This window comes from Neophocaena asiaeorientalis, unplaced genomic scaffold (genome assembly GCF_003031525.2).
Source record: "Neophocaena asiaeorientalis asiaeorientalis breed wild unplaced genomic scaffold, Neophocaena_asiaeorientalis_V1.1 scaffold129, whole genome shotgun sequence".
Classification (NCBI taxonomy): domain Eukaryota; kingdom Metazoa; phylum Chordata; class Mammalia; order Artiodactyla; family Phocoenidae; genus Neophocaena; species Neophocaena asiaeorientalis.
In genome coordinates, this window is record NW_020172446.1 from 4,087,261 (window position 1) to 4,099,394 (window position 12,134).

At 51.8% G+C, this 12,134-nt stretch overlaps 3 protein-coding genes across 10 annotated transcripts in view; all 3 read right to left on the reverse strand.

Annotated features, from left to right (window-relative positions):
- Nucleotides 1–2,884, reverse strand: part of SEZ6 (seizure related 6 homolog) — a 99,684-nt gene extending 96,800 nt beyond the window's left edge. The window contains exons 1-2 of the mRNA XM_024737290.1: nt 2,680–2,884; nt 436–574 (exon numbers count right to left, since the gene is read on the reverse strand). The gene's annotated coding sequence lies outside the window, so the exon portion shown is untranslated. The remainder of the gene's footprint in view (nt 1–435; nt 575–2,679) is intronic.
- Nucleotides 2,885–6,376: 3,492 nt separating this feature from the next.
- Nucleotides 6,377–7,415, reverse strand: LOC112392808 (TGFB1-induced anti-apoptotic factor 1). The gene is given in 3 exon segments (XM_024734677.1): nt 6,377–6,812; nt 6,815–6,940; nt 6,943–7,415. Coding segments are annotated over 3 exon segments (666 nt in total). The 5' UTR covers nt 7,390–7,415; the 3' UTR covers nt 6,377–6,719.
- Nucleotides 6,381–12,134, reverse strand: part of MYO18A (myosin XVIIIA) — an 84,645-nt gene continuing 78,891 nt past the window's right edge. For 6 of the 8 annotated variants that reach the window (XM_024734644.1, XM_024734624.1, XM_024734617.1 and 3 more), the window contains one exon: nt 7,601–7,774. In XM_024734644.1, the coding sequence (XP_024590412.1) occupies nt 7,630–7,774 (145 nt within the window). In that variant the 3' untranslated portion in view covers nt 7,601–7,629. Of the gene's footprint in view, nt 7,775–12,134 lie in introns of all 8 variants that reach the window. The other 2 variants (XM_024734652.1, XM_024734634.1) reach the window with 1 other exon arrangement.

Here is a 12,134-nt window from a genome sequence, read left to right on the forward strand (position 1 = left end):
AGCTCCACCATCGCGCTCAGCTTGGGGCTCTCTCTCTCTTCTCCGCTCCATTACCTTCCCCTGATGGCCTCTAGGGGCTGGGCAGGGGAGAGAGTTGGAGGGGGTCTATTGAAGAGATTTTTGGAATCTGTGCCTGCGTATCACCCGCTGCCATGAGTTATTTCAGTGCCGATGTTTGTCTCGAGCTGATTATTCCAACCCGAGAACAGGTGGAGCAGCCTGTGGTGGCTTATTCGTCAGCCAAGGCCATCTGTTCCCAACAAGCTGAGATTTGTAGCTGATTTCTACTGGGGAGCAAGGAGTGGGGGCGGGGAGGGAGATGAAGATCACCTCCAGGCCCCAGGAGACTTACTCCTCCCAGACCTTATGCGAGGTCTGAACCCCTAGTCCTCCCCTTCTAAAATCAATACCTTCTCATTTTCTCAGAGAACTCACCGGTCAGTTGACTCTCTGAAACAGCGAAAATACTTTTTCCTTAAGGGGCTAAACCTTCTTAGACGGAGTCAGGTATGAGAAGCAGGAATCCATTAGCTAGGCACAGTCTGGCCATTGAGTCATGTCCACCCTTACAGATCTTAAAAAAAAAATAAAAAGTATATAACCATAACACAAATATCCTAAATGACCTTCTTGACTCTCAGCTTCTCCCCACCCCACTCCATCACCGGTCCCTTCATCAACACGAGTCTCCTTGCCTAAACCTGTCACCTGCAGGGCTCCAGGCTGCATGGGAGGCCATGTCTGGATGCTCTTATCTCCCCCTCCCCCACTGCTCCTCTCCCCTAAATACCCTGTTCAAGTTCCACCCTCCAATCTGTTCCTCTTCCAGCTTCCATTCTCAGCCATGCCAAGAGACGCCTGCTGCTTTAAGAATGGCTTTCCCTGAGCAAGGGATCTAAGCAGTTTCTAAGCAGCTTTGCCACATGGTTTACCCCTCCCCGCCCAGGGCTACTATTTCTATATATGCAATGCCGGGAAAGACGCTACTCTTATAGTCACACTAATATGACAATTTGGGGCCTTCTTTGGTGTTTGACACAGATACACATCTGTACTGACTTAAAAGAAAAATTGTATGAAAACTTTATTACAAGCACAGATACTTCATCTAGAATCCCACATCCCCAAACAAAGCTATTTCTATTTTTCAGAAGTCTCATCTAACGTTTATCTATTTATCTGTTTTCACATGTACTTTTGTCATGTGTACATGTTCCCTTAAGAACCCATTCAAAGAGCTTAAGACTGACTGCCTCACTTTCGAGTTGGTTCTCTAGGCTTATTTTGCCAGTGCCTGGGAGCGGAAGCTCCTTTTCTACTCTTAAATCCTGTCCAGTGGCTCAGTATGTGGTTCACTGGAAAGACAAGCCCCCACAGATGAGCTCCTGGACCCTCAAAAGCAGGCCATGGACCTGTGCTTCTAGTGCAGAACCTTCCAGGGCAGTGCCACTCACTAGGGTCAATCTCCCTTGCTCTCCAGAGGACACTATTCCTGTGGGGGCCAGAAGCAGCCCTTAAGCAAGGGTGCCAACCTGTAACTGACGCCAGTCCCCAGGATTAAATATAAGCCACGAGGCCTATTTCATCATGTACAGTTTCATATTTGCCTCATCATCAGTTGTTGACCTGTCTTTCAAAGAGGTAAAATTTCTGAAGCTATTGGCTGTATTCCCATACCAGGATTTTTTTTTTTTTTAATTCTCCACTTTCAAATTCCCTAGTGTCCTTTCTTCCGCAAATCCTTTTGCTTCTTTTTCTAATCTAGTCAGATCGTAGATGTGGCACAAAACATATAAAAATTTATTAAAATGTGGAAACTCTTTGACTCTTAAACCACCTCAAATATAATTTGCCTGGATGGTGTCAAAACTTAATATCCTTTCTGAGGTTTTTTTTTTTTTTTTCCGTACTGTCATAGCTGACTTTTGATATCTAAAGCAAATTCTATCCACGCATTTAAGTATTCCGCTGGGAGATTTATGTCACTGACTTCAACTGCAAAGCACACATCCTTTTCGGAATCTCCCTCATGTATATGACCCATCACTGGGGCTGACACTACAGAAGATTCAAGTTCTCTGTAAAATTCCTTCTAAATAAATCTAGTATCCTTGTTAACTACAAAATGGCTCCTGCTCTGGAAATCACTCCTCCCAGATCAAATCCCAGAGAATGGTCTGGATTGTTCCATTGTACTGTAATGAAATTAGATTGAGGTGAATAGAGCCTAAAATACGCATTCCAGGCCATGTGGAACTGTTATCCACATTGTTGGCACCGTTGTTGAAACACAAATGTGATCATGTATGGGGGATGCTCTGAGAATTGTTAAGGAGCAACACAAACGTGAGGTTGACATTCCCCCCCCCCAAATTGTCAAGAAGTGCTTCCTTCCTAAGGGCAGGCCTTGGTGAATACCAGGCACACAGTGATTTGAGATGAGGATCATGGCAGCAATTCTTGGCCTTCTCGCCTTCCCCTTCACCCTCTGACAAGGCCAGAGTAGCTCAAAGACGCCTGGCCAGTTGCTGGAACCAAGCTGAGGACCCTGCTAGGCCGGATGTCACCTCTCTGGGCCTGTTTCCTCACGGGGACAATGATACTTCACAGAGTTGTGATAAAGGTTAAATGAGATGTAGGCAAAGTGTATAAGCACTGGGGACATAAGTAGGTGCTCACCATGGTTATATTGATTTTGTCCTCCTCATCCTCTGGGTCACTACTGGCAGGCCGGGCAGGCCCCTCAGCCCCAGTTGCTACACAGCTTCAGCTCCTGCTGAGGACTTCCAGCAGCCCTTAAAAGGGCGGGGAACAGTATCGTCGGGTTGCTGCGCGAGGAGACCTGTCCTTATGCTTCTGGAATCCTTCAAGGGCAACGCCGACGGGCTCGGTCCTGTCACAGGCTCAAGGACCTTTTAAGGGGCATGGCTTCCGGGAAGAGCGCGGGGGCGGGTGGGGGACGGGGCGGGGAACCTCCAGACGGAGGCGGAGCCAGAGGTTCCGTGCTCCGGAGGCCGAGGTCATGCAAATGAGATATGAATATGCTAATACGCCCGGGTTCCCAGTGAACCGGAGGGCGCTTGCCTGGCCAGGCAGAACCAGCCCGGAAAAAGGAAAGGAAATGAAGAGGACGCGGAGGCGCATGGGGCTGCTGGACGGAACCAAGCCCAGACAGCCCTCGCGCTGGGAGAAGACGTCTGTCTTCTCCCGGCCCCACTTGCGCCACCCATCGGTCCCCTCCGGCTCCTCACCAAGGGTGATAAAAAAGGTGGGGGTGAGAGGTTCTGTTGGCAGCATTGAGGGGCTCTGTCCGAACCTAGGATCCAAAAGATTCTTGCCAGCAATTTCACCTTGTTTTACAGATGGGGAAACTGAGGCCCAAGAGGTCAAGGCTCTTCTCCAAGGTCTCAGTGCTAGCGGCAGAAGCGCTCAGTTTAGCAGGTTTTATTCGTCTGGTTTTGTTTTGCTTCCACGAGGGTCGGGGGACACCACTCGGTAGGTGAAAGAAGCAGCAGCCCCAAACGTGGCAGAACTTGGTACATTACCAAGCATGTCCTGGACTGCCCACCAGGCTGGAGGATTTAGAAAAGACGACTTCCTGGGGAAAGATGAAAGGCGTTGGGGGTGGCAGCCAGTAGCAGTAGCAGGCAAGTACAAATGATCATAGACTGGTCTGGAATACGTTGCTATGTAAAAAGTGTCGCAGCTTCCCTGAGAACCAGCTCAGAGGAAATGAAAGGGGAACAGAAAGGATTAGGGTTAGATTTAAGGCAGCACTTTCTCCCAGGGGTGATAATGGGGCCCTTTCTTCAATGACCAAGGAAGGCTGTGGACTCACCCTGTCCCTCCCACTTCTGAGGCCTTTGGGAATCCATCTCCCTCCAGTCCCACACGGGCCTGCTTTGAGGACAGGAGTGAATGATTGACTTTGAAAAGTCCCCATCACTCAGTTAGGAGATCCTTCGCCTGGATGGGCCTCCTGGGCTCTTTGCTGAGGGTGAGGACAGCAGACGCGCTGGTTCCAGGGCCCTGGGTGGGGAGAAGCAGCAGTCGTGGCATATCTTGCAACACACTCCCTGCCAAATGGATTCAGATTGGCTTGGATATGAACATATGATTAAAGGAGAGGCGCGATTCATTTATCAGGAGAGATTAAAGAGCAGCATCTGCGCAGCCTAGCTGGGGGACAATTAAGGAGCAAATTGCTAAGTGTCTGTGCCACCAGGCACGGGGGTGGGGCATGGGGGAAGGACAACTGGGATCATCTGCCAAGAGGACACAGGACAAAAGGAGGTAGTTTGGGAGTCACCATGTGCTGCTGTCGTCTCTGGGCACAGACTGGGCACCATGGGGAGCCTCACAGGGTCCCCCCCTCCCAATGCCTCTTATCCAGGATTCAGAGCAATCCTGAGGGTCTGAGATTAGAGAGGAAAATCTAGAGAGGAGGCTTTGAGCCTGGCACAGGGACAGATTTGCTGCCTGTTTTGTGGGAATCACTTACATTTTAGGGACCAGAGCGACCATGAGTGCACAGGTGAGGAGGGCAGGAGCTTATAGAGCTCTGAAGGCTTACCCCAGATGAAGATGGGCTCTGATGGCCTTGCAGGTCCCTGGATTTCCCTGAGGAGTTTGTGCAGAGGGAATTGCCTTCCTCCCAGCCTGGAGCCCAGAATGCTGGCCGAAGGCCTTTGCTGAAGCTTGGAGAAGTGTTGGTCATGTGAGGTGATGTCCAGCTTCCCCAGACAGCCTGTGGAGTTCCCTGCCACCACCTCTATTTCCCAGCCTCAGGGCCTTTGCTCAAGTTCTCCTTTCTTCCCAGCACACCTATCCCAGCAATATCTACCTGTGGAAGTGCTATCCTTTCTTCAAGCCCCAGCTCAAAATACCAGCCCCTTTTAGAAGCCTTCCCAGTCCCTCCCCACCCTCTCTCAGTGAGAGTGTCTCCCCTCATAACTTGCCCAAAGCAACTTCTTTGTCCTTTTATGTCTCATGTAATTATTTCCAAAGGGATCTGCCCTAACCCTAACACATGAGCCCCTGGAGGACAAACACTATGATGTACTCCTTTCTACTCACCCAAAGCTTGCACATATTAGGAGGTTAGACACACATATTTTTTGTGTTTAACTCCTCCACTAGAATATCCGCTTCTTGAAGGAAGGGACCTCACCCATCCCCAGCACTTAGAACAGTGCCTAGACCATAGCGGCAGTTATGAAATATTTGACTGTTGAGTGAATGAGCAGATGAATAATACATATTTTCTGACTTGAACAAAGCCCTCCGCCCCAGGGAAGGCTATTAGAGGTTGATGCTGGGACTTTCTATCAATAATTAACCAAAGGCCTGAGTCAGTGTGGGTGAGCAGAGTTGGGATCTTGTCTGTAGGTAGCAGGGACTTTTGTCACACTAGTTCCTGGGAGGAAAAAAGTGCACCGAGCTATCTGAAAGCAGGAGTTAAAGATGTGAGTGACAGAACTGAACATGAGGAGCCAGCAGTTTAAAAAAAAAAGTGACTTCACTTTGACTACCTCCTCTATTCCACCTTGGGGGCAGTTTCTTTTGTTCAAGATGCAGCCACTTCACACTTCTCTCCCATTCATTTTGAGGATGACGTTTCCCCCTCTTTCCCTTTCTTGCCCCTTTCTGGGTGGGTGCCATCACCAGAGCGTCAGCATCAGGCCTGTCTGATACCCTTTCTTGCCTACCTGTCCAAACCAGAGGAGCCTGATCGGCCAGCTGTAAATACTTCATGCACGCAGGGATTATAACTGGTCACGTTACAGAAGGTAAAGGAGGAGGAGGAGGGAGTCATTTGTTTCTTGCCCACTGCCTCTCAGCTGTCAGTGAGGGAACCACGTGTGGACTGGGGCATGAAGGCAGAGACTGAGCAGCGTGGAGAAGCCGGCACGCCCAGCCTATTCAAGTTGCCCCGTGGCCAATGGGGTTGGAGGCCAGAGAGAGTTCTGATCAGAAAGTCATCTTTGGGATGACTAAACTTAAAAAGAGAGAGAGAGAGAGAGAGAGAGAGAAGATAGGATCTCTGTAATTGGCAAGATTTAACAATCACAGGGACCTCAACATTCCCAAGTGGAGGCCAGGGTAGGCCAAGGCCTGGACGTCTCTGCCAACCTGAATTACAATCCACAGGCTCTTAAAAGGTGGGGTTTGTGTCTTCCTTGACCAGCCCTCTCATCCACTGCCTCCGCCTGCTCCAGATGACCTGCCAAGCTCTCTGAGCAGCACTGGTCTGATGTGGGAGCAGGTCAGGGATGAGGGTGATTCCCCCAGCTCCCCACCCGGGTCCTCACTCTGCTCCCCTGTGACCACCCCTGGACTTTACCTGAGCCTGAAGGAACAGGCAGGAAAATTGTCAGAGCCAGGAGAAAAAGGACATTTATTTCCATACATCAGGTAAGCAGGGGAAGAGAGCACAGCCCAATGAGTACAAACCAATTGCAGGAGAGAAGGGGAGACAGATGGGAGCGGCACCAGGCACTGCCCTTGGGCCCCCGTCTGGTGGTGTTGGTGGGATGATCTTTAGGGTGGGAGCTGGGACTGTCAGTCTGCATGTTGTCATGTCTGGGATAAGTGTGTGTGGGCAGGGCGACTGGAAGAAGAAAAATGACTCAGGCTCAGGACACAGGGTGAGGACTCGCATCTAATACACATCAGTACCGACCAAAGCTTCCATCTTCAGTTTTTCTGATCACAAGCCCTCAACCCAAGGCCTTCCCTCTCAAGCTGAGCTTGTGATCCAGGCAACTTGGACAGAGGGGGAGGGAGGCAGTGCTTGGATAAGCCCTGAATTGGCATTAGGTGGAATGGGTTTACTCTTCAAGGGGTCATTGCACTTAACACACTGATGAGACAAAGAAGGGTAGGGGCTGGAAGTTCTGGCTGGTACAGATGCACCCCCGTCTGCGTAGGCCTGCTCAGCTCGAACCCAGAAGCACCTGAGAGCCCCTCCCGACACGGACTCTTAAGAACCTGGGCCCAGCTCTGCTCACGGGTCTCTCCAGCTGCACAGAGAAAGGACTGCTCTCTTAAGAGTAAAGATGAAGCTGAGGTTCCCCTAGTCATTCCCGGTGCGGGGAGGCGGGCCAGCTGCCACCACAGCCCCCTCCCCCTCTCAGGGATGCAGCTGTGATGGAGAGGTTGGGTATTTAAATTAAAAAGTAATAAGACAGCAGGCACTGAGAAGAGAAAGCCCTCCCCCAAGTCATGGGGAAGGAATTGCTGTTCCCACCCCAAACTCCTCCCCATGGACCCAGCAACCCGAGAATGTCCTAGTAGGCAATCTGTCCACCGTCCCTGAGCGGGCGGGGGGGAGGGGGCTGAGATGGAGGTCAACTTGCCGGCTGTATGCAGTGCCAAGCCACCTGCCATCCACGGTGGCCCAAGGCAGGAGCAGAAAGTTCTCTTTTCAGAACTGCTCTTCCCTCCACCTCTTCCACGTGGAAACGTCAGATACCCACAGCCTGGGAAGCCCCCTGACCGAAGAGGGTCGGGTGTTTCCCATGCAGATCAGCAGTCAGGTGGGGGAGACCCGTGCCCCGCCATTTCCCGGGAGAGGCGCCGTGGCAGCAGTAGGCCGTGGGTGGGAGGGGTGCACACCACTCCCCTGGGCTATGCGTTGGTCTCTGTCTGCTTGGCCTCTGTGTCGCTGTCACTCAGATAGTTGTGGGAGTATCGGGGCCTGGAGGTGCTGTCGAGAGGGTCGTGCTCATCATCTGACCGGTCAGGGGCAAGGGACTTCCAGTAGCTGGTGGGGCTGCAGGGAGAGAGGAATGAGGTCACAGAGGAAGGATGCTCTTTACCTTCCACACCAAAAGCCTTTGGTCCTGAGGAGGCCCCCCAAACCCTGTCACAAATTGAGAAGTAGAAGACTTTCCTAGCTTCCCCAGAAGATACTCAGAGTAGTAAGAGAAAGGAGCACATCGTTTTGACTCTGAAACCTTTTACAACTCCGAGAAAAGCAATGCTGAAGAGCAGTGGGTCTCGAACTTGAATGTGCGTAAGAATTGGCTGCAAGATCCCCGGGTTCTTCCCCTGAGAAGTTTTGATTTGCTAGCTCTTGGGTGGAATGCAGGAATTCTGCATTTTCAACTCCCTCCCCAGAAGATTCTGATACAGGCAGTCCATGGACTGCATTGACTTGGAGACTGCAGGTCTGGTGATTACACGACTACAACCTGTCTTAGTAAAGTTAATCCCAAAAAGATTCCTTCTAAGAAGGACGGGCTTTCCCCATTGAATACTCCCAGATCATAACCCTTCCTCCTAATCAGGTTTTCCAAAGGCCGGTGAGAGTTTCTGCCCTTGACCATGATATCATCTACTCACAAGGAATAGAGACTCAGGATGTAGGAGCTGGTTAAGACCTCTGCTTCAGGGTGGCATAGTCATCCCTTTCTTGGTACCATAATCCAACCCCAAGGCTTTCATCAGGCCAGTGGGAGCCTCTCGCTCTCCCCTGACCAAGATATGAAGAAGCATTACTCCCTGGATGGAGCAGACTCATGGCGTTGAGCATGGATGGGATCTCATTTCCACCTCTAGTCACCTTCTCTTTTCTTTCTTTTCCAAAGTCTTAGAGCAGCCTTCCCCTGCCCCTCCCGCCTCCACTGCCTCTGCCAGTCCAAGTACACTGTAATTTCAGCAATGTTGGAGAAAATGCAGCCCGGGGTGGCTCCACCCCTACCAGTGCCCTGCACTCAACGGGCCCCTCCCTGCCCAGTGATCTCAGGAACACAGCCCTGCTTCCAGATCCTAGAGAGCTTCTGCTAGGATAAACAGGAATCCTGTGATCCCACTGTCTACAATTCTGATTTAAGAGTCTGAGGAAGGCCCTTGTTGACTAGCGCTTTCAAAGTTCTTCTATCTCCAAACCAAAAGAGGAGGACACAGCGTTCTGCAAGAAAGAACCATGCTCAGCTTTTCCAACTGTGTTGAAGAAAGGATTTCGTCACTGAGTATTTCCTGTAATGTGAGACACTGTCTTAGGCACTCTGGATGTGCCATCTTATTCTTCACCACATGAAATGGCATGAGGAAGCTGGTTCAAAGAGACGAAGCACCTTGCCCAAGGTCACACAGCCAGTGTGTAAATCTGAACCTGGGACCTTAGACCTCAAAGCCTTTTGATGACTCCACCTTGCTGCCAGACGGCTGACCTGAGGAGAAAACCAGATGAAACCTGCATTCTCCCCACTGGCCTGGGCGAGAGCCCAGGGGGTGTGTAAAGACAGGTCTCTCTTTCTCTCTCCCTGGGGAGATGGAAGAGTCTGATAGAAGAGCTTGTTCAATTATGCAAAACGGTTTAGGAATGGGGCAGTGTGGTTAATAGTTATCGTATTTCTCACGAACGAATTACCATTTTTAAAGGAATCAGAATAGCACAGAACACATTTACTATAAACTAGTCTGAACATAAATGAGTTTTACTCTGATGGGCCAAAGGCACTTAAGGACTCTGGGACGTCTCAGGGACAGAATTATAAAGCTCAACGATGACTGTGAAACACAGAAAAAACTGAGGTTATTTTAGCTTTTGGATTGTTTGAATCGTGAATTAGCGGGAGCCTGATTTTATTTTCATTTGTTTAGACAGAACTTCTGGGCACCCAATGCTAAGGTCTGCTGTTGGGCAAAGGAAGGAATGGCTCTGTGGAAAGACAGTGGGGTAATTTTGTGGGGAGGGGGGGTGGTGAGGTAGGTGCCAGGGCTGGGGCAAATGGGGTGCTCCTTTCCATCCTCACCCCTCTCCTCAGAGCGGAGCTGCGGACCCCACTTCCATATCCCTGTGCCGGCCAGGCGGACACCTGGATGAACGACAGCGGGGTTTCAACGCTGTTCCGTCCAGATGCTGGGTGCAGTGGCAGAGGCAGCCGGGAGCGCTAAATGCCAGGCCTTTCTCCCCTGCTCTGTGCAGCCACGAGACACGCCTGCTCCCACCCTGGGTGCTCTTTTAGCCAGTTTCCTTTGCGGCTTCTACAGGCACAGCTGTCAGAGAGTCAACAGCAGGCAGCTGGCCCCCTTCCCCGGGGCAAGAGTCAGGGCTGCAATTTGAACATTTTAACCACATTGTTTCAAAAGCTTTCCTCCTCACAAGCCAGTGTCTCCTGCTCAACACTGTCACAAACCATTTGGTGCATAAGCTAATTCCCGCTGGGCGAGCAGCCCCCTCCCCTTGCCTTTGCTATGGATGCTTTCAGTGTTCTGCATTCTTGCAGAGCCCCATCACTGGGTGGGAAGCTAAACTGCCCCCACTCTTGGCAGTTTATTCACCCAAAGCCAGTTCACGCTGAGTCCAACTAGGTCCTCCCTCCCCTGGACCTTCTCTGCCAGCTCTCTACTGGGTGGCTAGCTTCTGGCTTGGTGCCCACTCTGGCCGCAGTGAATCCAATCCTTGTTGGAGGTGGCGGTGTGTAGGGTTTCAGGACTACTCCTGTTTTCCTGGTGGACAAGAACTGTGCTGGTGGCTGAGGGAAGAAACAGGCTTTCTGTGTTCTTGTTCTTGCTGGGTCAAGGGTGATGACGGGCTGAGTCACTGGGGTCTGAAATCCACCAGTTGCTGGTCGGTGTGGGATGGCCTGCCTAGGCCCACGTCTCCCTCTTCAGGTACTGGTACCGGGCTCGGAAGGGCCTGGCCCTCTCTGCTTTCCAAACCTCCTCCCATGGCCCATCAGCTGACTTCCCGTGCTAGGGGAGCAGGGCACTCAGCAGGGCTGCGGAAGGAAGGGCTGAAATGGTAGACACAATATTATGACCCCTGCCTTTTCTCACTGTGTACTGACAACAGCTCCCTAGTGCAATTGAGATGCTTCCTACTCTTCCCAGAGCATCCTGCAACCATCTGCCACGTGGGGGGAGTGACAGAGCAGGGGTAAGCCCAAGGGCTTGGTTTCTGAGCAGCTCAGGGCCCACAGAATCTGAGTTGGCCATGAGCCTGGTCTGGGTTCAAGTTCCGCCTCTCCCATGCCATCCCCCCAATCCCATCCCATCACCATCTCCAAATAGCTGCAGGTAACATTCACTTCCGTGGGCTCCATTCCTTAAAACAAAACTGGTCCCTTTCGGTAGAACCCCGCCCAAGCTGACAGTGTGCTCGGGCAGCTGCTCCACTGCACAAGAGGCCCACTAGCACGCGACAGGGGTGTGTGTTAGTTCATGCATCTAGGAAACATTGCCCGTGCCCCAGGGGCCTGCGCTCTGGGGTCATACCTCCTGGGAAGCAGCAAGCTTGCGCTGGGAGGGTACCATGCCAAAAACAACTTCACATAACCAGGGTGATCCAAATGTCACCGCCCACCAGGGAAACTGGCAACAATAGTATTCCTGTGAGTCAGTCTTCGCCTTTCTTCCAAGTGGGGGTGTGGGCATAAAGGGCCTAACAGCTAGATCTCCCTCCCACAGGGAGAAGGCTGGGGGAGGCAGGAGAGCCAGGAGGGGGCTGTCACTCAGCAGCTGCTGATTTCTATTCATTAAACCTTTACAAGATGAGCTAAGATGAGGTGACGCTCATGTGTGGGCTTCGGGTAGGAGGGGTGGGGAGAGAGTCAGGCACCCCCAGGTCTGCTGCAGGGTGCGGTGGTGTGGGCGCTGCAGCCCTGTAAGCCTTGCACTCTTAGGCTCGAGACGCATGCCAGACAGGAGGGTGACACTGCAGGCGGGGGAGAGCTGAGCAAAAGGCCCCTTCATAGCTGATGGCCAGTGACGTACCAACCCACGCCCGGGGGTCAGCTAGAGCCCTCTCCTGGGCCCAGCGTGTCAGGGTCATGGATGGAAGTTCCATGCGGGTGCTGCCAGACACACAGAGGAAACATTTTGCCCATGTGCTCTGCCTTGGGTCGTATGGAGGAGTAGTTGAGGGCAAGCTGAATAGACTCCATTCAGATCGTGGCAACATCACTTACCAGCTATGTAACCTTGGCAAATAACTTAACCTCCCTGAACCTCAGCTTCTTGTTCTATAAAATGGGGCTAATCAGACATTTGTTGTGGGGTTAGTGTGAGGATTAAGTGAATAAAATATGGCACGTATCTGGCGGGGGGGGGGGCGGGGGGGGGGGGTCCCTGGCCCAGGGTTAGGACTTGATAAGTGGGGGCTGTGACGGACAGCACCCACGAGG